The sequence below is a fragment of the Morone saxatilis genome, unplaced genomic scaffold (assembly GCF_004916995.1).
Source record: "Morone saxatilis isolate NCDOM2014 unplaced genomic scaffold, NCSU_SB_2.0 Contig24, whole genome shotgun sequence".
Taxonomy (NCBI): Eukaryota; Metazoa; Chordata; class Actinopteri; family Moronidae; genus Morone; species Morone saxatilis.
Window position 1 is genome coordinate 8,829,530 of NW_023339807.1, and position 24,715 is coordinate 8,854,244.

The window sequence follows — 24,715 nt, forward strand, 5'->3', positions numbered from 1 at the left end:
AAACGAGAACGGCTGGATTTTTATTTTTTTTTTTTATGGCACTGGTTTTCTCGTGATAACGACCTTATAATTTGTATCTCGAGAAAACAAAGTTTGTTCTTCTCGAAGATAACGAATTATTAATAATGTGTTCGTCCTACTTTCTAACTAATGCGCTGCCACGAACTGCCTTCTGTCACTTACCGGTCGGGCTACAGCCTCAAGCCAGTGGCTACGGACATTATCGCATTAGTTTAAGGTCAAGACGAACCATTAATAATTAATTCGTTTATCACAAGATAACGATCCTTTGTTATGTCGAGGATAACGAAATAATTTTAATTTTGGTTATAACGAAAAAACAACACTTGTTATCTCGAGATAAAAAACTTTTGGTACAAGAGCTGCACAAACGTAGCCACTGGCTGTAGCTGTAGAGCTAACAGTAAATTACACTTTACCTTGTTTGTTTACTTGACTGGAAGCCGTTGTGACAGCTCTTGAAAAGGTTGAAATCAAGACGAACACATTATTAATAATAAGTTATCTCGAGAAAATGATCTTTGTTATATCGAGATAACGAATAAATAAGTCGTTATCACGAATATCACAGTGCATGAAAAAAATATAAAAAATAATCCATGGCCGTTCTCGGCTTCCAATAATTGACAGCTGAAATGATTCAGAAAGAAAAAAATTAGTTTGATCATAATACCAATAACACCCATTTAAAAAGCAGAAGCAGGTCTCCTACATCATACTAGGCCTACCGGATGTGTGCTACATCGCTTTATGACAACAATAACCCACCACAGCTCTCAAATAACACGAGAATGCTTTCGGACCATTACACTAGGATCCTTTGGACCACTCGTCTACTGAAAGACCTCGCGCTCGCTGGCATTGCGGAGAGTTTAAGCTGCTTTAGATCACCCCTACACGAATATAAATTGTTTACACCTTGCTACCCATCGTTTGATATAGTCCGACTACCACCCCCTCCACCTAAAAAAAGATATGCAGAACTGACCTGTAACCATAAATACAGAAACATTTTCTTTGACACACCCTTTTTTCTAGTCTTTATCACATGATACATATGCACAAGAGAGCGAGCGCGCGCGCGCGCGCGCTAGCCACCTCACGTACTACCGCAAGTTAAATTTCAAATAGTCACACCCTATAGGTGCTTTCTCCAAAGCCAATCATTCCAAGTCCCATAGAACAACACTATTACATAATACTTAAAATTAAATCCGCCAGTTAGCCTCTATAAGTAGTTATTAAACAGCTATAAAATAAGAATGATCAGTCCCCATGGGGGCGTGTTAAAGGGAGTAAATCTAGACGGGTTTAAACCCCTTGCCCTTAGAATTCTCACAGCGACACTAGGCGAGGCTTTGGCCTGGAACCCTAAATCGCTCTTCCCTTGCAAAAGTGGGAACCGGGGGGAAAAACCGGGAGCCAGCGAGCTGAAGTGGCCAAGGGCGGAACAACGGGGCATTTGAAATGGATTAAGTTAAATCCGATACTTGGCGGCTGAAAAATCGATACTTCCTGGGAAACAAAATATCGATATATATCGCAGGATCGATAAAATTGCTCAGCCCTAGTTAAAACAAGTGTAATTCAGAATGCTGTACAGTTTTTAAATTCAGCTGTAACTTCATGTTTGAAACACACCCAAAAACTAGATATACATAAATTAATATCAATACTCACATTCCTCAGGTCTCATCTCATTGACTTTCTGTAGCCACAACTTCCAGGTCTCACAGTCACAGGGCTCATGGGCCTCGCCTTGACATTCCCTGGAATAAACGCAGACAGAGTAAGGTGACGCAGACAGTTGAAATGACCATTTTAAGCTCCCATTCTGTCCCTGGGCTATACATAAAATTAGGACAAATGATGAACACACAAATCACAGTGCTGTCAGAGATGCTGTCAAAACTGTCAACCACAATCAATTGGCCATATCTGTCTTTCACCAATATGCCTTCCTCGTGTCAAGGGAACTATAAAAGTTGGACCTGTGTTGCATTCACTTCCAATGTAATGTCAACTCTTGAGTAAACCTGTCAAGTCAACCTAATGGCCACTTTCAAGAACCACATAGCGAGATGAGGTGCAGTGAGGCATGCAGTGTAGGTTGGGGTGTGGTGGAGATGGTGATATGGCAGTCGGGGAGCTGCTAGGGCTTTCTTCAGGGCTCTGGGAGTATGAATACATAGGACTGAAGGTGGAAGAGCGCACAGCATTTGGGCCCTACTCCCTATTTGAGTAGCTACAAATACATGTACAAAGAAAATGAATGGATACCCATGCAAACAAACAAACACATACAAACATCATTTGGAATGCAAGGGCACAGTTCGTCATGTGGATATGGGCATATACAGTATTAAAAAAAAAAGTTTCACACACATTTGTATTTTCCACATTTCGGACAGAATTTGTTTTGTGCACCCATCTGCACAAATATTCTATGATGACAAAATGGTTAAGCAATTTAACAAAATATGTGTATATTTACTCCAAGTTAAAGGAATAGTTCAACATTTTGGAAAATACACTTAAAGGCAGGTTTCAGTCATTCTAAAGAAAGACAGTTAATTGAGTAAATGATAAATGGACTGTACTTATATAGCGCCTTTCTAGTCTTTCGACCACGCGCTGTACACTACATGCCAAACTCACTCCATTCACACACATTCATACACTTGATGGCAGTGGCTGCCATGCAAGGTGTCAACTGCTCAACAGAACAGAAACTAATCATTCATACACACTCATACACCGATGCACAGCATCGGGAGCAATTTAGAGTTCAGTGTCCTGCTCAAGGACACTTTGACACGCAGCGAGAGGAGCCGGTGATCGAACGTCCAACCTTCCGATTAGCGGACGACCCGCTCTACCTCTGAGCCACAGCCGCTGTGCAGAGTACAATTCCCTGGTCGTTTGGTATATGGTAAATGGAAAACAAACGAAGTGGCTCGGAGCAAGACACACAACACAACAGAACATTCATGCTCTCAGTTTGTCATTTGTGAATGAGGCTCAAGAATCAACTATCTTTCTCCAGAAAGACTGACCCCACATTTAATAAGTATAATATAAATCTCATGTCTGGGCTTCTAATCAGACTAATCAAAACACATTATTTGCTTAAGTCAAAATGTAAACTATACAATACACTATACACATAATTACAGAAATGTTTACATTTTCATGTATATGGTGTGGTACTCATTACTGACCAGCAGAACAGGTGGCCTTTACCACAATCCACAGCAGGAGCACGAAGGAGGGGAAAGCTAAATGGGTCTGAGGAGGAGGTCCCAGGGCCCTGGGTGTTTAGTCTCACTGCTCTTTCACACCCTGCCTCAGGACACCAGCGGATTGCAGGATTGTTCTCTACAAATGCCTGTCAACAAAAGAAACAGAGAAGATTAAAATCCATCTGCAATTCAACAGGGTTAGGGTTATTTTTTAGTTAGGGTAACTCTTTCACTTATTTCTACCACAATATTTGAAAGTTTTAACCAGACGAGATCAGTGAAACAATCCTTTTCTGCTTGCTGCAAATTTACATTTTAAAGGTTGCAAAAGTGCACTTGCAAGTGACTTTGAAATCTAAAAAGACATGAATGACGCTGATGAAGTAGGAAAAAAATAATCTGTTTCCAAGTAAAAACCACTTTTTTGATTTATTCAGTTCAACTAAACTATACAGTTTAGCCTTCAAGTCCAAGAATATCTCTCTATTCTCATCAATGTTTGCCCTCTTTGTGTCCTTCCATGTCAGCCAAATAGTGTCTATATTCAGTTAAGTCTTTACTCTAAAGGGGAATTAAATTGCAGGAGCCATGTGTGCATCTCTGAAGGTGGCAGTATTATCTCAATATTATGTTGGGAGGCTCACAGTTCACATAAATCTGTTAAGTGCACATCTCTCTTTTTCTTTTCATCTCAGTACCTTGATGTCAAACTGGAGGTAGCGCTTGTCCATCTCTCTCGACACCACACTCTCAATGACTTCCACAGGCACTAGCTGGTAGCAATCAAAGGCTGGGCAGAAGATGTTGTGGGCTTCACCCTCCTGGATCTTTAGATTTAGAAACCTGAGGAAACATACCGGTACCTTACATTGCAGACAGAAATTAAGTATGTACAGAAAAATGGTGAAGATCAGAGTAAGGAATTAGGTACACTGATCTGATCCGTAGGCCAGAAAAAATATGACTTACCCTTCCCAGCATCCTCTGCAGAACTCGTGGCCGCAGGACATGTTAACAGGTTCCTCAAAGACGGAGATGGAAGACATACAGATGCCACACTGTGACACAAAAGAAAAGAGATACAATTTGTCTTAGGGCCACTGTAAAAATAGTCTCAAATCAGTCTAGATAAATAAAGCCTGCCATAAAACACAAGGTTCTGATTTCGAATTCTTAAAACTCGGTTTCAGAAGCCCCTACAGCACCAGTTATTACAGCACGATTTAAATGAAAACACATGTGGCCTTGGAATCTTGAGAACAGGCAAACTGGGCCATCTTTTCAAAATGTGGTGATGGGTGGCCTAATTTTTAATATTCAATGGGATGAGGTTAGGAAAACTATGCTTTAATAAGATGATATGTCAGTGTACGTTAACTACACACATTAGTGGTCTTTGATTTAGGAAAAAAACAGTGCCAAAGGCCTGCCCAAGCCAAGATGATGACATCTCATTACCACAAGTCTCACAGCTTACTATGTTGTTATCAGATGTATTTTCTCACATCTACAGAAACTTTACACAAAAAGATACAAGCAGTAACAAATCACACACACACTCACACACACAGACACAGGCCTTGTTACAGTGAAAGACTGACCCCAACAAAAGACATAAAGGAGGCAGTGTACTTCAACAATGTAAGTATTGATTTGCGAAGGAGCAGAATGTGATATAATCAACTGTAACCTTTAAACGGGCCCTTGAGTAGACCCAGTCGATTGGCACAGTGCAGTTTAAGGCACGTCCTTTCAGAGCCACGACAAAAGATACTGTCAGACAAACGCAACCTATAATTTCTCATAAAGTACTTTATAAATCAATTCTGTCAGCTTTAACCATCATCCATCAACAGTAAAGTCCACATACCTAAACACTCTGTATCAAAAAAGGACAAATCACCAGTTCAACAATTCATCTAAAACGATTCCTGGTCACCAATATCAGCTGTCAAAAACATTTTAGAAATTTCTAATGCATAACCTTTGTAGAAGGGATTTACTGAAAGCATCAGCTTTCCACCATTATTGTGTATATAATTTTCAAATATACGTTATAGCCAAGGAAATGCCTTTTTCATGCGAAAAGTCACAACAAGAGCTATGTTAAAAAGCTTATGATATAGTTTTGTACACTGAAATCTAAAGGTGGAAATAAACTGATAAATCACCTGGATATTTTTTTAACACATACCTTTAGCAACAATTACAAGACAAGACTTTGCCTTGTCATGCTCCCGGCCTCTTCTGGGACACCCTGATTGTTATCAAATACACTTGATACCTTCACTGGCAGTCTTCTATAGTGAGTGCGCAAACAAGACAAACTCCCAGCAGTGTAAAGGACATCTCACATTCCCTTACGCAATTTCCATCTTACAAGTGCTCACAAAGAAGACTGCTGAGGATAATGTCAAATATGTTTGATAAATATCGGGAAATCTCAGACAAGATGAGGATAATGGGAGGGCAATTAAGCAAGGGGGGTGATGACCCTTTTGCAGCAAGGGATCAAAAAGGCTCCATATTAACCTTGTAGACATTCAGATTCACCTTCCATGCAGGGTTTACATTTGCCGGCTTATGCAGGCCTTTGGCCGGTGTTATGTGTAGTTCTCTGCCAGATGAGAGTATCAACCGCCACAGAGGAAAAAATAAAGAAATAAATACATATTTTCATTAACAGCATATTAAATAGCCTAATATTGTGTGACCTAAACTATATGTTTCCAAGACAACTTAAATGGAAACTTACATGCAAACGAGTTTTTTGCCTCCACTGTCATTGAGAGATTCACCAAGTAGTCTCTGTCTGAAGCCTATGTGTGGGTGTGTGTTTTCTTCACTTTTCACGACAACCATTCATCCAGTTAACTTCACACTTGGTGAGTGTATTTCTGGGGACCTAAGGAAGTGTAGTGTCGGATTTGGTGCAATTTGGACATGCGACATGTTCAACATGAATAAACTTTGAATAAACAAGCGAACAGCTCTCTTTGAAGCAGCGGGGCTTCAGTGCAGCACAGAGCCTCTCTCCTGCCAGCTGCTGACAGTGCTGTCAGCTGAAGAGTCGATCACACAGTATGGTAGAGGAAGATATGAAAAGAGACGTAGAGACGCTATTGTCTGTTTAAACAGGAGTTCAGCCAACTTTGCTGCATGTACTGTAACACCGAGGCTGGGAGCAAGAAAGTCAGTCTCTACAACGTACTGTCCTGTTTCCATCATCCCTCTCTGTTTCTGTCACAGTTATGTATTTAGGTCACAGCGTTTGTGTTTTTTGTGTTTTATTGATCTTTAAATTTTGGCTATTATATGGCTATTTAAAACAGATGTCCTGTAGTTGTTCTAGATGGCCCGAATACTGGAATATTAATGGCTATATCGGCTGGCAAAAATAAAAGTCTAGTGTAAACTCTGCTTCGTGGATGTTTTGACAGCAACATGTCCAAGGCTCTATGAGCTGTAGTTGTTGCAAGCTAACAAAATACCTGTTTCATCTTTGTTATAGTTACAAGGTGCTCAACTTTTACTTTGGAGACAGCACTTGATATCAGTTAACATTAGCTGTAGAATGAAAATAATCACCAGCAGCTACAGTGACACTTATAGCCTTGCATAAACATAGACCAGTATTTCCTATGCTCTGTAAATTCAGCATCCTATCAAGGGAGTAGCACGGTGAATCAGCACATTGAACAAGCAAATCTAGAGGTCTCAGTTTGATACTAATTCATTCATGTTTGACACAGAAGCAGAAGGTTGCAATGGGTCAACTTATTTTGATAGTTTCACTAATTGGCCTATGGACAGCTGAATTTTGTACACTAATAACATTTAGAGAGTATTTTAATATTCTCTCATGTTCAGAGCTTGCCTAAACCCCAATTAACAAACCACTTGTTCTCCCAGGAGTAAAGGAAGTCCTGCTTGTGTTTATGATTGTGGGGAGACCACTGGCATGAATGCTAATGGCTGGTAGCAATATAATGCTGGGAAGTAATGCAACATTATGCAGAAAGACAGGTGTGGCAGTGAAAATTTAAAGGACTCAACAGAAACACTTCAGGAAATCTGTGCCACCGTAGGGACTTGATTTAAATAAACATTAGTATACAGTTTTTATGGGTACACTGCCAGTTATTCTCAGTCCGTGCGCTTCCTTGCTAGCCTTATCCTATACTGCTGTAGCAGCTTTTTGGCCGGGAAAACATGCAGCTCCCTGGGGCTACTCATCCTGTGGTTCAATTGCATCAAATGGTTCTTCTCTATTGAGTAGTTACATAACAGACATCACTAAAATAATTTAAGTTTTCTTCAACTTTTTAACCTGCAATTTATTAAAACTAAAATGGAGTTTGAAGGCATCTGCCCAACTTCTTTTTGGTCAAACACCGGTTCAATCTGAACTGTGGGGCTTCGCATCAATTCTATTAAGTAAGCTCTATGGCTGAAGGGAACCCTGAGACATCTCTCACCAGAGAAGACTCCTCATCTGCAGGCATGAGACTGATTTGGTCTGGGGAGGTGATGGAGGAGCGGGTGGTGCGTGGCGTGCGAGGCGAGGGCAAGGTGTCCCAGGCATTGTAGCCACTTGGAGGCGGGTTGTGCATCTGTACCCCTGAGCGTTGGCAGCATTCCTCAGCATTGCTCATCCAGGCCTCTAAGAGCTTCTCTCTGTCCCAATCTGATGCAAAAAAGTGCAGTCATACTTAACAAGAAAAAAATGATTTTTTGAAAAAAAAATGAAAAAACATTTTTTTTTTTAAACAAAAACAATAATAAACATACAATTTGTATGTATAAATATAAATACACACCATGTGATAACATACAGACCAGGCCTGGTTACAGCTTCATTGTGTATTTTGTGATATTTTATGGATCATGATTGTCTGTCACCATCTGATGAAACAAGACTCAACTAAATTCTCATCTCACTCACGCAAAATGTATTCACATAAAAACATTTTTCCAGTCCATCCTGTATTATATATATGTATGAATTGGTATTATGCACATGCTGAATCCATCAAAGCCCACACAAATTCAACTTCTGTGCCAACACTAGTACCAACATAGACCTGCTGCCATCTGGTTTTCTGTTTTAGAATAGCTGTTCAATCTCACATTAGCACAAGAACAGGTTTGAGAGGTTTTCAGTATAAATATTGTATGACTTAAGGACTGTGCCTGAATCCAAATTTTCTCTGACGAAATAGTACCCTCCTAAAATAAGGAACATGACCCGGTCAACTGTGCAATTAGGCCATTATCAGCCCCGAGACAGGTTTCACCACCAATCAAATGCCTCAGACTCTAAATGGCCTCGTTTAGATAATGAATATTGCAACTTTTCCCCCCATCTCCATTCAATTAAAACCCATCAATGAATATGAACCTATCGTCATGCTTTTGGCCATTAAAAAGGAGTCTGAAATTAAAAGTCTTCACATTGCGTTTTATACATCCAAAATTAGCAGGGAAATACACATTTCTGAAGCACAGACAGATTAACAGGCTGGCAGTTCAACAGAAAAGCACCAATAATTGTGATAAGAAAACTGAAAAAGACTAATATGGAAATACATAAGTTAGGAAGTGTGGAAATGTGTTAAGGGTTTCACAAGAAATCAATGACATATAAATCCAAAAAGACTTCTCTCCAGGAGATTAACAAAAATCCTGAAATGTCCCATCCCTACTAAACAGACAGACAGCATTCCCAAGATAGAGGTGAATAAATATAGCAAGAATCTGGGGTCACTGTCCCCTCTAAGCTCCCAAAAGTATGTCTAATATGTAGCCCACAAAGCTCAACAGCTAGCCACTCAGCCCACTGAATTAATGAATGGAGTATTTAAAGGCTGAAAATCAACCCTAAACTGTGACACATCTTTTGAAGTCTTCTACTAACTTAATCTAAGACAAGTTAAATTAAGAGGGGTAATGGTTTTCAAAGGCTTAAAATCAAATAACAATGTTTGGAACATTTAAAGTTTGTCAGACACATTATCTTAGCTAGATTAAGTGAAGCTAGTAGGACAACTGGTAGCTTAAGGCTGCAGATCAAATCAAAACCTTGACACTCTTACTCAGTACATGGCCAAGACTATGTTTTACAAGCAGCATCAATGGAGTAATTCAGGCCAAGTGACTGATGTCTGCGGACAAGAATGTAGCTACATGAAATTCTTTCACAAGCTTTCACTGATTTAGTCTGCTGCTAACATACGCCTCTTGGATGCATGTGTCGATGGGTGTGTAAGAATCATATCATCAGAATCATATGTACAGTATGTATGCTGAACTGTGTGTACATAATGTCTGTTTGAAAAATATTTTAGTCTATATTTGTAATAATGTTTGCTTCAATTACCTACGTTTTTAGTGTATGACTTGAATTTAATGTGTATGTGTTTAATGTTTTAGAAAGTGGATGTATTATACACTCATACCCTCAACACAGCTTGTAAATTAGCATTTAAATTCATAGCTACCAAAACATCACACAATACATTTAATAAGGCAACTAAAAACTACACACTTAATCTCACACTTTCCATTTCTTCTGTGATTAAATCTACACTGCGAAGACAAACTGTTTGCTTGAAAGCGAATAATTAAATTTGCAAACAAACACACTGCACACTATTTAACAGAATGAGATTGAACAATGTCTAGTAATAAACAAGTGCAAATGTGGGAGATACAACTCTTTTCCACAGTAATACAAACCTACATTTCCAACAGCAATATAGGCAAAAAAAAAATAATATATCTATCTATCTATACATATATATATATATATATATATATATTAATCCATGGTTCAGTCTTTTTGTGTACTTAGTGTGTTGTGTTGTGGACAGTTTTATTTACAGAAAATGCCAAGTGTGTAAGTACTCCAATTTGTGGCTGTACCAGTGTATTTGGTGGAAAGGACAAGCTCACTATAATAGCATTTAGAACATGTGACAAAGACACTCTCTACTGTGAGCAATACAAGTAAAACATTTTTAGATAACAAAGGCTGTTCACATCTTGCCACTGATTGTAAGAAATCACTGGAGTGTAGCATTACACTTATTTGAGATATTGCCTCTCTAATTTAACACAAGACAAATTTAAGAATATTTTTTAAAGCATAGCTCTGTTTGAAAAGCAATACTTGTGTAAAGCCTTGAATTTTAATATTTGTTGCATTTTTTTCATTTGAGCTTTTTTGCCGTTGTTACATAGTGTAAATACAAAAAACAAACATGGGGAAGAGAACACAATATGACATACAACAATGGTCCCTAGCCAGAATCAAACATGGGATGTTGCAGATATTTAGGATCTGTTTTGATCACTAGGCTACCATTTTAAGGACCAGCAGATACCGCATGTGTGCGATTGTGTGAGAGTGTGTGTTTAATAGTACCATGAGCACGTAGCAGCGCCTCTGCAGTGAAAAGAGGAGCCTGGAGCATATCAGCTGTCTCCACTATCAGCATGTCCTTCAACCTCCGTAGATCCTGAGGCCGCAGGCCCTCATACAACTAGAGAGGAGGGCATGGGAGAGGAAAGAACAGAGACAAGAGAGGAGTAATGGAGGGTAATGACAAGAAGAGAATACAAGAGGAGAGAATAAAGGAAGGCAAGTTGGCAAAAAAAAGAATAGGGCAGGTTAGCAGAAAAAAGTAATGAAAGATTTGAGGGAGGGACAGAGGGTGAAATCAGGGGAAGGGAAAGGAAAGAATGAGGTGGGGTGTAGAAAGAAAGTTGGGTCAAATGGGAGGCAGAGAAGTATTAAAAAAAATCAAATATAGACGATTGCTGACGCATGAGTCAGGCCCAATGAGCTAACACACTGATGATGATGATAGGAGTCACATGCCTTGTGACAGATTATTTTGTGTGACTCCTTTGTGTGTTTGTTTGTAACCAAATTGGGGGGGGGGGGCTGACCAGCAGAATTTCAGTTAAACTTGGAAATTCACTGAAAAACACTGGGCTAATAGTCTCTGATTCCAAGAGGAAACGGAAGACCGACAAACTATGTAAATTTCAGCTCTAACAAAATATATTTCCGTCCTATTCATTACTTATGTACCCTAAATGTACCCTAAATTCAACCCGAGTGGGTCTAGGGCCGCTTACTCAAAAGAGTTTATCTGAAACAAAAACAACAACAGCTATGGCTTCATTAGATTTTTTCGATAGGGACTATATAGAAGTTTGGTATTGGTAATGCTGTAGACGACAGCAGTTGAGGGTGACCAATTAAGAGCTGTATACCCTCTGCCTCTTTGTATGTTATTCTGTACCTCTCTTCGGTCAAGGGCTGCGTACTCCGCCTCTATACCCTCTGCCTCGGGGGCAAGAGAGAAGACCATCTGCGACTCCAGGCACAGGGCCAACTCCTTGTGGTGCTGCTTCTCTGCACAGTCACATGGAGTCTCGCGGTTTTCGTTCTCCGCAAACAGGTCTGCTTCTCTCTGCACCAGGAACTGAGAAAGTGAAAACAAGAGGAAAATCTGGCTTTGAATAATGGGGCAGGCTATACAATTATTTCATAAATACTAATCCCAATTATTCTTATATATACTGTGATTATGATCATTACTTACAATTTCTCGGTTTCAGAACCCCTAAGTAATTTGCACTTAATACATTTTCACTCTTTCACTTTTAGAGGAACAGTCTTTCTGAAAAGTAGCAACAGAAAGAAAGTGCCCTTTTGATTTTTTTTATTGTGGTACTTCTCAGCACGAAAAATTTAACTAAGTGCTCTTTCAAAATGGCAATGGTTGTGCAGGACCACTTTAAGAAAATTTTATAGTGTTCCCTCAAGTATGAATATGCAATTTGAGCTTCCCAAGCATTTGTTAAATTAATTCTTTTCCACTTTTGCTTTTTGCTATATTTTCCAAAGTTCTATTTAGGCCTTCTCTCTTTCTGTCATAATAGAACTGCCTGCATCTTAACTCTGCAAATACATGTATTTATATTTATTTATTTATTTAGCTAGCACACTAGGGGTGTGGCTATTTTGTCCCTGGACAGATGTTACAAAGTCAAACTAAAAACAGAATATAAGATTGAAATTACAAAGTTATTAAGACCACTCGTAAGCATGCAGAACAATAATAAAAAGATAAGAAAATAGTCAATAGAAACATCACACTGGACTCCCTTATACTACATTTTCAGGTACTATTTAAAACATTCAACCCAGAGGCTCATAATGCAAAAGCACATACAAAACAATAAAATGAGGGGTATTAATGTTAGTAGTATATAGACTAAATAAGACAAGAGTGCTTTAAATTGCATTTTCGGAGAAAATAAAATTAAAGAAAAAAAACAGTACACTACAACTTATAATTATGAATCATAGAAATGCATGATACAATGCACCGCAATTTGATTATCTACACTCAGTTGCAAAACCGTACTTTAATCCATCTGATAATTGTGGTTGTTCATATTCTATCCTAAATCCTTCATCATGGGGATTACGCAGCTAGGTTCTATACAAAATCCATTTCAAAATTAAACTCAGACATTTACAAAGGCAGACATTAAGAGACACACAGAGATAATTTATATCTGTGATGCTTCCTGCCCCAGGGATTAATAAAAGTGTTTTGTGCTGCATGGCATCTTCCCAAAACTCACAAGAGAGTGGTTTGATCTAACTTAACATAATGGATGTGATCATGCAAATTATTGTCAGCCACTATTCTACAAATTTTTATAGTAGAAAAGGGCAGACATTGAATAATTTGTATTAACATCAGGGTTACTCTGACCCCTTTTATCTTCCTTCCACTCAAATAACTTCCTGTTCTAGAGATGCTCTTCAGTTTGAATCTATGGAGCCTTTGATCTATACCTAAAGTGTCATACTTGAGAATATTCTACATTAGCCTTTACAGAAAAATATCCACAGGATTTTTGGAATCTCACCTCAACACAAGTCTTCATGCCCGAGGCAGCAGCATAGTGTAGGCAGGTGTTTTTCTTGTTGTCAATGGCATTGATATCCGCTCTCTCATACTCTCCGTGGTCCAGCTTTGCTCCAGTCCATGCCAGGATGATCTGTAGACATTCTGCCCGACGCTGTTTGTCTTCATATGGCCGTGAGATCCGGGGTTGCAGTGCTCCCTCGGATGTCAGGATCTGGGGCCCCATGCAGAGAAGGTGCAGAGAGGTCTCATTGTGCACATTACGCTTGTTAGGATTCCCATCTTTGTTTAGGAGAAAATACCTAAAAGAATAAGACAGGGGCAAGAGGAAGAGTTATTTCAAACATTGCTCAATGGCCCGTAACTGGCACTGTGTACAAATATCTGGGGCAAGCGAACACATTTTGGTTGAACTTATTTCAGCTTTGGTCAACAACATAACCTAGTAGGGTTTACAATTATTAGCCTGTATTGTTTTGTTTTTCTCGGCAAAATTAGCTTGGAGATAGATTGTGGGATGGGAAGCTCTTCAAGCCCCATCCTATTCCACCCCAGCATGTTGCATTCCTGAGAGCTGCTAACAGATGGCTGTGTGGAGAGACAGATGGGACAGAGACATATAGAGACAAAACATGAAACATTTTCTTTTACAATGCAGCCATACAGTACTAGAAGGGACCAGCTGATCAGCAACACGGTCCTATAAAATAAACAATGACACTTGATATGTCACATAAGAAATATAAATAAAAATTGAATGTATTCATAAGCTGCTGCTTATCAAAAAGCTAGCGCACAACACGTTCTTCTCATCTATCAACCCTTAAGATAGACTCCCTCACTAACAACAGCCAGTCCAAAAAAATGCAACTCTGAATTTGTACATTATGTCCGCTGGCCTGTTTGATTTTATCTGGGCCGTATTCTGACCTGAGTAGGCGTGTCATGGCGTGCCGGGCAGCATAGTGCAGTGGAGTGTTGTGCTGGTAGGACTCTCCGTATGTAGAGTTAGGATCCAGAGCCTCCTTGAACTGCTGGTTGCTCTCATACAGTTGGCAGGCCAGCACCTCGTCCCCATTGATGAGAGCCTTGCGGAACTTGGTCGCTGTGTTTCCCATCTCTTCCCCTAACGTAGGTTCAAGGTCTCACTGACTCAAGTTGTCTTCAATCTGTTCACGTCCAAAAGGCCAGCATACTGAATGTCCTGAAGAAAAGTAGAAAAATAAGGGGTTAAGTTCCTTTATGGCTGAGTCCAACAAGGACAAGGTAAAAAAAAAGTGACCGAGCTTGTCTGTCATTAAAAGCTCAAGCTGACTCGTCCCATAAGCCAAAAATATGTTCACCACTATTTCAAGGAAAGCAAGCCTGCGCCTTACTGAGTATTACCACTCCCTCTGGACCACAAGGACGAGAGCGGCATCTCCAAGGTTGCTCAGGCTGCTCTGCCACAAGCCCCTGTGTCAGCATCCCCAACGCACTGTAAACTACCTTCCTGGGTTTCTCTTTTTATTTTTTGTTTTGAATAACCAAACATAGCGCCAACAAAGCTCAAACAGAGAGGAGGACAAGACTTCCTCTGGCATCACCAGGAGTTTCCGCCTCTCCGTGCCAATGCTGCCCATCCCACTGAGGCCAGGAGTCATTGTGAAGCAAGATATCCACCACTCAAGAGCAACATGCAGCGAGTCAGCATTTCGCCTCCACCAGAGCACCATATGGTCATGTCTGTTTAAGCAATGTGATGCTTTTATGTGTTTTTGGTCAGCTACACACAAGACTATCTCCTATAGCATACATTTCACCATGCAAGTCATTTCCTTAATGTAGGCAAGTTATGGACACAACAGAGGGGAAAACTGTGCCTTGAAAACATTTCAAGTGTGCACACCAAATGCCCGACAAATTCACTTTCCAAGAAATGGTACACAAATGTCGACAATCCATTTGCAGGATGCCTATTATTTATGTAAACAGAATCAAGACTATTCTTATCTTTACACAATATCAGCGACTGTGTGTGTCACAGAGAGGAGTGGAGAAGCTGGGAATGCCAGCTCATTTTCAGAACCTTTGCTCAGTTTCTAGTAAAAAGTATTACTCACTGTAATTTGGGGAATTTTCAACATCATACACAAACAACATGAACAGATTAACAAGTGGAAGAAAAAATAAAAAGACATGTGAATACATGTAGACAATCAGACGGCTGTTGTGACTTGCTATGTTACCAGAGCAATAGTTAAACACTCATTTGCTAAAACTGATGTCTTTTACAACAGTCCTGCAATAAATCCCACCTTCATGAAGGTTACAATGTTCTGTTTCTGTTGAAAAGGTTTTAGAGAGGTGCTGCTGATTCAACTTTAGCTAGGTGGGCCTAAAAAACTGGCAACTGAATGTATATCTTACCATCGGTAACAGTACAGAAGCAGACACGCATTTAGTTATAAAATATGGTTATCATTTCCCACTGCCCTGTCTGAGCTTTTTAGAGTGAAATGCTGTGAGAACATACATTTTGGAAAGGAGGCCGGTCGGACTAAAGGATGGGACATCGGCTCCTCCTCCCTCTACTCTCTGTAACAGACTTGTAATAATGGCAAGTTCACACCACATGATTTTAGCCCTGATTCCCCACACGCAGACAGGTGTGGGAGATCGCGACAACTGCCCCTAGATGAGAAGCAAATCGGCACTTGCTCCTGTGAGGTCGATCACCATGTGTGAACTGTTCACAGAGCTTGCTGATGCCCGAAAAACATCGAGCAGGCAAAAAACCTGGTCATGTGGGATACAAAGGGCCACAGCCAGTGAAAGGGGCTTCTCTCCAGCACCAGGCAGGAAGCAGCAAGCTAGGTAGTTACCTTGGTAACAGATGAAACAACGAGGCTAGGCGAGTTGAGGCGACAAAATGTACAGTCTGTATGGTATACAGCTTCTCTTATATTGATGCCAAACTGATGAGAAGAATGTCGACACATGAAGCACTTTAGGTTGTGTTTCTTATGTTTGTTGCGGACACGCAAGGAGTCGTTCAAATGTAATATTTCTTCTTCTTGTCACCGCTACAGAAACACTAGGTAACAGCTAAAGTATGATAAGGTTGTCTGACACTGACTGTTAATTATGAGTTTGATTAATAGTTTAATAAAGTATGTACTGATTACGACTGGCAGCATGCTGTTAATGGTTGCCCTTTGTGCATGTTTTCGAATTACTTTCCTAATTAAACATGATGTGCTTGGTGTTTCAAGACTCCTGATTAAAAGACAGATTGTAACGTAGCGTGGACAGTACAGTGATCTCACAACAAGTCATGTGGTATGACCGCCTCCAAAAAAACAACATTTACATCAAATGTGATGTGAGACACAAACACTGTCACACTACCAGGCAGGCTACTAGGGCTCATCTAGTTAAACAAACACTTTAAACAGACGCAGTGTGTAGATCTGTCACAATGTGGAACAAGTTACCAGCTGTCCTAATTGAAGCATCCAGTAAGGCAAGTTACAGATTTCTTTAAAAACACAATACTAACCCTAATGTTATTTACTGACCTGAACAACTAAGTTTTATTTGACTTGCCTTTTACTGGTCTGTATATGGTCTCATTTTGTTTTAACACGTGTCTTGTTTTCTATTTACGTTTTGTTGTGTCCACAGAGAGTAGCTGCTCATGGGTATCCAAGAATAAAGACTACATTACACACACACACACCACTAACATATTATACACCATTACATAATGAAAGCCAGGTGGCACTAGCTAACTTGCCTTGCATCACTAAATCTGTGTCAAGCTTGTGCCATGTAAGGGCAGACAGCCTCATAAACAACGAGGGAAAGACAAACAGACAATGTCCCACCCTAGTGAACACTTGGAAACACTTTATCTTGCCTTATATAACCTCAGATAGTAACACGTAGTGCTCGGTAAGGTTACTCTGCACACATATAACTAATTAACCTACCTGACAATTGTTAACGGGACTTCTCCACGACAGCGCCAAGCAACATCTGACTGTACTATCTAACAGTGGCAGCTATGGAGATACAAATGTAACAGTCTGTCTGCGTAGCTTGCCACTTGTCACTGAACTCCTCCATGCAGCAGGCCTTTCCCCATGTTGTGTGCTGTTTACGGTTCGCGCTAGCTCCGACCGACGGCACCGTGTTGTGTTAATGAACGCTTTGTTACAGGTCTGCTTAATGACAAACCTTCACCTGACAGCTGACCTTAGACAACGTGAGCTGCACGCCTTGTCGTTTGTTAAAAGAGACGATTTTAATCCCAATAAGCAATACTGCTCGCTAGCTGTGTGTTATTCAGACACATAAAGACACCATGACGCTACCATCTGCGTTGGCTAACGTCAGCGCATACGCTAGGGGGTCCGCTAGCGAGCTAACCGCGCCGCTAGCCAACTCAGCTAACTTAGCACAGTTGATAAACTCACCGTAAACAATGAGTAACAAGTATTCAGACTTACACAGGTGGTACAGCTCGTTGTTGTAGGGCTTTTCTTCTCAATTACCTGTCACTCGCTAGCGCAATAAACAAGGGTTGTTGTTTTTTTTTGTTGTTGTTGTTGTTAAGTGAGGCAACCCATAAATAATGTGTGCTCTCGGCGCAGTGATGTTCCTGTCAACTCTCCGCTGGCTGCTACGGGGGTTGCCAGGTTTCAGCACAACCCCCCGAAACAGGCGCAGAAGGATATGGTTTGTTTTCTACAACGATGGCATTGTGTGTGTGTGTGTGGCTTTATACTGAACATACTGCTAACACACACACCGACGCAATTGATTACGTTTTAAATCCTGAGGTTACACCATTGGATTTTTTTTGCTCATGTAACGTCCCACTAAGTGTGTTTTTTTGTTCTGTTTTTTTGGAAAAGCACTTTATCCTGGTTTTCATATTTATCTAAAAGGCTCATCGTCAGAATCGTGCATGTTTGTAGAGGAAGACAGGAATATGAAGGACTTACAAACCTATCCAATTCAACGTGTGCCAAATCTAGAGATTCCCATTGACAGAAAAAATAAGTATAGATTTTTAAATTATATATCCACATTTTTTAAAATTCAAAATAAGAATAAAAAACTGTTATGGTCTAATTACTGGAGACAATGGAAATTTAACTCAGTGTTAAATATACTGAAGTTCCATCTCAACTCAACAGGCTACTGTGGTGACTGATTTTATTGCTGTGAGTACAATAAAAACAAATGCCACTAGAGTGCGACAGAGTCCACCGGAAAGAATAATTCTTTTGATTGACATGAAGTTGTGCTTTTTATCCTTTGAACGGTCCAGTTTTAATATTAATACGGATGTTTGAATTGGTGTTGACTTTGCATTTGTTGTACATGACAAAAGACAACAAATAGCAGTCTAAAAGTTGTGTCAGCTGACTGTAAGTGGCTGTATCATCCATCACACTCCTGTGCTTGCTGTGGTTCTTATGTGTAATGAACCAATTGTAATGTATATAGCATCAAACATAACCTTGTGAGTAATTACAGACAGTCTTTAACTGGTGCATTTATATTTCAAACAAATGTAAATAACAAATGTGAATCCCAGCCTATCATATGTACAGTATGCTTTACGGACAAGGGTGCCTTAACTTGAAATAATCACTCAGATATTCAATAGAACACATATGTCTTTTATTATCAAATATCTGAACATTGCCATGAAGGTATATACAGCATATTATCCTCACATTGATGGGTGCACAAATTTCATATCAACAGGCCTTCAATAAATAATCTGTGAACACATAACCTCAATGTGAAGGCAGACACAGTAATGTATGCACAATGAAACATACATAACACTGTTGAAAAATATGGGGCATCTTAAACAAATGCTTTGGCACTTTCAAAATTCCAGATACAGTTACAGAAATGGGATGTTCAAAAATATATAGATGGACTGTATAGAATGGATGGAATAAGGATGCCGATGCTTATCACACACCACATACGCACCTTGACTTTTGATTCTTCTGAACAAACAACCATTTATCACCAAGACAAATTCCAAATTCTGGGTGTCCACATAAGAAAAAAGCAAAATAATATTTCTTATTCATGGTGGCAGATAAAGAACAAACAAAAGGACAAAATAAGATACAAAACATTTCAGGGTTCACATTCAAGGGTTTGTGTAAAAGGAATAGTAAGCTGCCATGCCTTTGGATGAGAGGGCTTCTTTGCTATAGGAGCTGCTGTTGGTGGCAACAGAGGCCAAGTCCTCACACTTGATGTCAGCAGGTGAGTCTTCTGTGCTGGGACCATTCAGAGACAAGCGCCTTCGTTTGCAGGCTGTGGAATAAGAATCGGCCTTGTCTAGGGACAGAGCTGATGACTGTGTCTCTGTCCAGGAGGAGACCAGGCCTGTATTGCCGTTCACCTCCTCTTCTATCTGTGGTTTAACTTTGTTTGAGTCCTCTGGGAAACCAGCAGTGGGACTGGGTCTAGGAGACCAAGGCAAGCTAGGTGTAACCTTTCTCTGGTAGGCTGCTCTGGAACCCCACCCTGCAGACATGGTGGTGAAAGGAGAGTCTGGGTAGTAGCTGAGAGCGTGGGATGTTTGCATGGACAAGGATTTGATCCCATAAGGAAGCAAGGAGCTTGAGTATTCCCCCTCATAGGGTGTGAGATCTAGCTTGTTGTTTGTGCTTGTGCTGTTTCCCCCTTGCTGCATTGAGGTGACAAACCACCTCTGCGAAGCTCCGTCGTCTGTCTGAGGTGAGAGGAGGCTGCTAGTCTGTGGCACTGCTCTCTCGCTGTTGTAAAAGCGACTCTGGGGGAGGTTGTTGACAAACTGGTCCTGAAAAAGGGGCTGCATGGTGTAGCGGGCGCTGGGGACAATCTGGTGGGCACGGGGAGAGTCGTTTGGAGATGGGGTGAGGCGGTCATGCTCTGGAGCTGTGTACATACTGAAAAAAATACATTCACTTATGAACTTGAGGTCAAGGAAAGTCTGTGAAAAAAATCGGGGTGTGAAAATGTGTTTCAAAATGAGCACGCATGTGAAACAGCAGATCTAAAGCTGGTAAATTTAAAAATAGAATTACAACACAGTAAGACAGTGGATGCAATACAACATATTATTTGATATTCCCGTGTTGTAAAATTGTGATATTTATACTAATTTATAACCGGTAAGCAATGCAGGACAATTGAAGTAAAATACTCACGAATCATAATTATCTCTGAACCCTTTGGCGAACGGATTGTGATCAATTTTCAGCTGTGTGATCTAAAATGGAAGAATAAGGTTGGTAAGTGAAGATGAAGAAATAATAAATGTAAAGAAGCATCATGCAGTTACATCTTTATTATCCATATACATGTCAAATTATACAAAGAAATGGCACACAGCTGATTAACGTTAAAAATTAAATCCATGTCCATTCAAAGAGTTTTACTAAATACAAATTACAAATGGATCAAAACAAGATGTAACATGCAATTTATAGTACAAAGCAGGAATATTGGTCTAAGCAGTCTATATAATAATAGAAACCATATCATGGCACAGAGGAGAACTTTTTCATGCTTACATCAGTGTTCTGGTAGGCAGTGACAGCTATAAACTGGGTCTCTGGAAAAGTGTAGCTCTGGGTCTTTACGTCACTCCCAATGTCCTCCACCCCATCCTCCGTCACCTCCACGATGTGCAGTCTTGGCTGGTACTTATGCAGCGACTGCAGGACAATCATCTGCAAATGAACATAGTTTAAAAAATAAAAATAAAAATAAATAAATCATCCATTTTTTTTTTTTAAAGTAAGCACTAAATTGTAATTTTCGAAATGGAATTTGTGCGTGCGTATTTTTCTACAAAAGGTTTGAACTAATGGCGCAAAAACGATTCTGACAATAGCAATAACAATAACAATAGCGTAATCAATTTAACACAGTGTACTTAATTTTATTTCGTTTACACACCTTTGTTGAGAAAAAAATCATCATGTGAGAGCCTGTAAATGAATTTCCTTCCAAACATGAATTTAAGAAAATTGAAAATGACCCCCAGCTGTGCTCCTGGTTTATGTAACACTATTGTGCAATGCTTACGTAAAACTATTATGCAACGAAAATTGTGCTGAAATGTTAATACAATTTATTTAAATCCTCGAAGGTGGTTAAAGGCGTTTAGGTTTATTTATTTACTGGTTTGGCATACCTGTGAAGTATTGTGACTGGTTCCTTTGTTGTTGGTGAGCTTCAGTTTGCTGAAGGAGATTTCTTGTCTCATCCAGTGGGCCCCCGTGTTTGGAGATTCTGGGTGGATGTAGACTTTGTTCCCTGAAATAAACACTAACATCAACCTCCTGTAGCCAGCCCTAAGCAGACAATTTAGGCTAGATTCTCTGATGGTCTTGCCTAGAGGGGGTTTTAAATTGCACACCTATATGTCAAAAGATATGCATTAAATAAACATAATAACATAATTTTGCATCGAATTAATTCATTCTTGCAAATAAAAAAATCGCCAATTAGGCAGAGATAATCTTACTATTTTCCTATTTCAGTTAGCTGAAAGTGTCTTTAAAAGATGATGGTAAATGATACATTAATTTAAAATATGACACAAAATGTGAACAATTGTCAAATATCGACCTGTTTCAGTACCTTGGCTACTGTTGTCCGCCTTCCCACAGGTGACCCACTTGCCACCTTGAAACCTCCAGTGGTTCGGATCCGCCAGCACCACCTCCACAAACACATTGTAGTGCGCTGTCAGGTTGAGACCAGCTAAGTTAAAACTGAGGAACGGGAACATCCGTCTGCAAACACAAAACAAAATGAAATAAATAATAGATTTAATAATAGGTATTGGAATATAAACAATATTTGTATCATGCTTAAGGCCCAAGGACATCAGATCTTTCTTACAGAAAATTAAAATGACACCCACGTGAACTGAGGTATGGTTTCATTTCCCATATCACAATCATTCTCAAGTAAAGTTACATCCTCTTCATTGTCTTTTCCTGTCATCTCACCTGCCCTGCTTGGTGATGATCATCTCGGTCTGGTGCCGGTGGAACTTGAGCCACAGCGGCCGGTTGCAGAGGTAGACCTGGGCCCTCATCCCCGGGCCGCCGCCGGGTAGAGTAATGTTGCTGAGAGCGGACCCTGAGCCAGTGTAGGGCGGGTAGATGCAGCCGGGGCTCTGCCCGAGCTGGTAAGCCGAGCTGAAGTGAGTGCGGCCGGCGGTGGAGGGGGGAAACCCAGCGGGAGGCAACACGGAGCCCAAGTGGAGAGATGCGGGGTACCTGCCAGCGCTGGACGGGGTGTACACCGTCCCACTGTGGGTATAAGGGATGAAAGAGCAAGGGTTCGGCGTTTCGGGGCTTTGTTTAGAAGCCGTGGGACTGATGTAGTACCGGTCAGCACCCATCCCATGCTCTGTGTACCTGCTGCCAGCAGCCGGGTCTTCCCCATCCACAGCCGGAGACTTGCATCTCTCATCCACCACTTCCTTAGAAGAGAAGGTGCCGCTCTCTCCTTCCCCGCCGAGCATGGTTTCTTTTCTCGTTTTGACAATGTTATAGAGGCCGATTGCTTTCTTCGATTCCAAATTAGACTGCTTTTTCAAGGGGCGGTCTTCCTTCCCCTCAGGAATCACAAAATGTATTTTTAAGCCTGGTGTCTTCTGATTAAAGAACTTCTTCTGGCAGCATCCAGTGCAGGCTGAATTCAGACAGAAACAGATCATTGTTAAGAGCAGCCTAGTCACTGGGCTACCTGAGTCCCCAGGACAGGCCTAGTGCAAGTGTCAGGCTGGCAACGTGTGCGTAAAAGAGTTGGGATGGTGGTGGAAAGTGGCAGTCATATCAAAGCTGAAAAATCTCTGTGGGCGTATCAGGGTGTGGCTATGAATATCAGTCATTGTTTTTAAGAATTCGTGGCTTTACAGTAACTAAAATAAGTCATCTTCTCTGGGCGCTCTTCTACTATTCATTTCTCTCTTTCAAAATCACGTTTAGGAAAAATATTCCATTAAAATCACTGCAATAAAACGCGATATGCAGGTCAAAAGTTCAGATATAATAACTATGACGGATTTGTAACTAATGCAACAGTCCTGAGTAGGTCAATGGCCCGTGGTCCAAAATACAGAACTGTTGACCTGGATGTCAGCAGTTCATTTCACTTGTATTTGGGTGATAGTGGAGGAGAATCGCCTCCAGGTGAGAGTGCATTTCTCGTAAATCATATGACAAACTTGAAGTAAAGCACAGATTTTTGGGGGTAGTTTCTGTGGTGTAAAACTGAAGTGAAAGCACGCCCCCGATTCATAAAATTCATGGCATATTCTCAGTCGAATGTACCCTAAACCCCACATTTTTCCGGTGAAAACAATGAAGTCCTATATCGTGTTTTCATATTTTACAACAAGACAACCCCACGTTTGTATATAAAAAAAAACCTGAAAACAATCAAAATATTAAAAATACCGTTAGAAATGATTGATCTTTGGAATATTTTTTTGGAGGGGGGTAAAAATAGTAATAACAAATTTAGTTCGTTTTTAAGCAATAGACTGGGTGCTGTTAATCCTATATATTATTATTCAGAGTTAATGAATTTGCATGCATTCAGTTGTGGTGCGACTCCGCGTCCCAACGGGATACCCGGCGTGAAAAGGGGAAATAGCCAATTATTTTTCCGTTTGAAGAAACCTGTGATGTTTCATGGATCAGACAGTCCGATGTGAGAAACGACAACAAACACATCTAAACGATCCTATCGACTAAAAAAAAAAAAGAATAAAGAAATACAGATTGATAGACAAATAAAATTATTTCCCATGCGTTAATTCCCGGTAAATTCCTAAAAAAAAAAAAAAACTGGATGAATTTATTACAATCTAAAATAAAACAAATTGGAGTAACACCACGTACATATTCAAATGCAAACATCCCATGTAAAATATATTAAAGTATAAATATACTTACCAAGCGCTTCGCCCTCTTGTTTCTGTGTGCAAATCAAGTTTCAGACACAAGAAAATGATTGCAACTCAATAGAAACTATCTGAGGCAACATCAACGCGCGAAACGACCTGCGAGGCTGAGTCCATACCAGTACATGACATGATGGTGTGTTTGGGTTGAGGAGGGAGTATCAGAGGAGGCGGACTGATCGGCGTGTAGAGGCGCACTCCCGCTTTCACCGCTGCTGCTCTGTGACGCACAGATAGCAGCCTATTACCAGATACTCCTCTGATCTCCAGGGGAGGGACAGGGGATCCTCAGCATCACAGCCAAGGTGTATAAGAGCGAGGCTGCTCCCTAGGGCCATCTGTGAATTGTTTACATCTCATCGTCCTCAAAAAGACATCCCCAGAATAACACTGAGGGATTAGAATGTGTATGTGAGAGGGGGTCAATAAAGCAAGTAGTGTTCACCTTAAATTGTTACATAACCTAGATCCTGTCCTCTCCTGGGTCATTCCTGTGTGAA

At 40.3% G+C, this 24,715-nt stretch overlaps 2 protein-coding genes across 2 annotated transcripts in view; both read right to left on the reverse strand.

Moving 5' to 3' along the window:
- The window catches only part of LOC118335492 (ankyrin repeat and IBR domain-containing protein 1-like), a gene marked incomplete in the record, with an annotated part of 29,794 nt that extends 12,216 nt beyond the window's left edge, over nucleotides 1-17,578 (reverse strand). The window contains 10 exon segments of the mRNA XM_035671794.1: nucleotides 1,702-1,790; nucleotides 3,243-3,409; nucleotides 3,962-4,106; nucleotides 4,233-4,321; nucleotides 7,742-7,950; nucleotides 10,690-10,807; nucleotides 11,576-11,758; nucleotides 13,221-13,521; nucleotides 14,150-14,423; nucleotides 17,194-17,578. Coding sequence (XP_035527687.1) covers nucleotides 1,702-1,790; nucleotides 3,243-3,409; nucleotides 3,962-4,106; nucleotides 4,233-4,321; nucleotides 7,742-7,950; nucleotides 10,690-10,807; nucleotides 11,576-11,758; nucleotides 13,221-13,521; nucleotides 14,150-14,337 — 1,489 coding nt within the window.
- A 1,337-nt stretch (nucleotides 17,579-18,915) lies between these two features.
- LOC118335427 (eomesodermin-like) lies at nucleotides 18,916-23,150 on the reverse strand. Its single transcript, XM_035671698.1, has 6 exons — nucleotides 22,249-23,150; nucleotides 21,875-22,029; nucleotides 21,426-21,547; nucleotides 20,800-20,958; nucleotides 20,434-20,495; nucleotides 18,916-20,172 (listed from the first exon to the last, which is right to left on the reverse strand). Exons 1-6 carry the CDS (start codon nucleotides 22,962-22,964, stop codon nucleotides 19,386-19,388), a joined length of 2,001 nt encoding a protein of 666 aa, XP_035527591.1. The 5' UTR covers nucleotides 22,965-23,150; the 3' UTR covers nucleotides 18,916-19,385.
- Nucleotides 23,151-24,715: the final 1,565 nt, after the last annotated feature.

What these genes read in the sequence shown, in the direction of transcription:
- LOC118335427 (XM_035671698.1), bottom strand. Translation starts at nt 22,964, where the DNA reads ATGATCTGTTTCTGTCTGAATTCAGCCTGCACTGGATGCTGCCAGAAG. An exon ending in ATCATCACCAAGCAGGGCAG is followed by an intron (nt 22,030 to 22,248) that starts GTGAGATGACAG and finishes TTGTGTTTGCAG; the next exon opens with ACGGATGTTCCCGTTCCTCA. An exon ending in GGCGGACAACAGTAGCCAAG is followed by an intron (nt 21,548 to 21,874) that starts GTACTGAAACAG and finishes TGTTTATTTCAG; the next exon opens with GGAACAAAGTCTACATCCAC.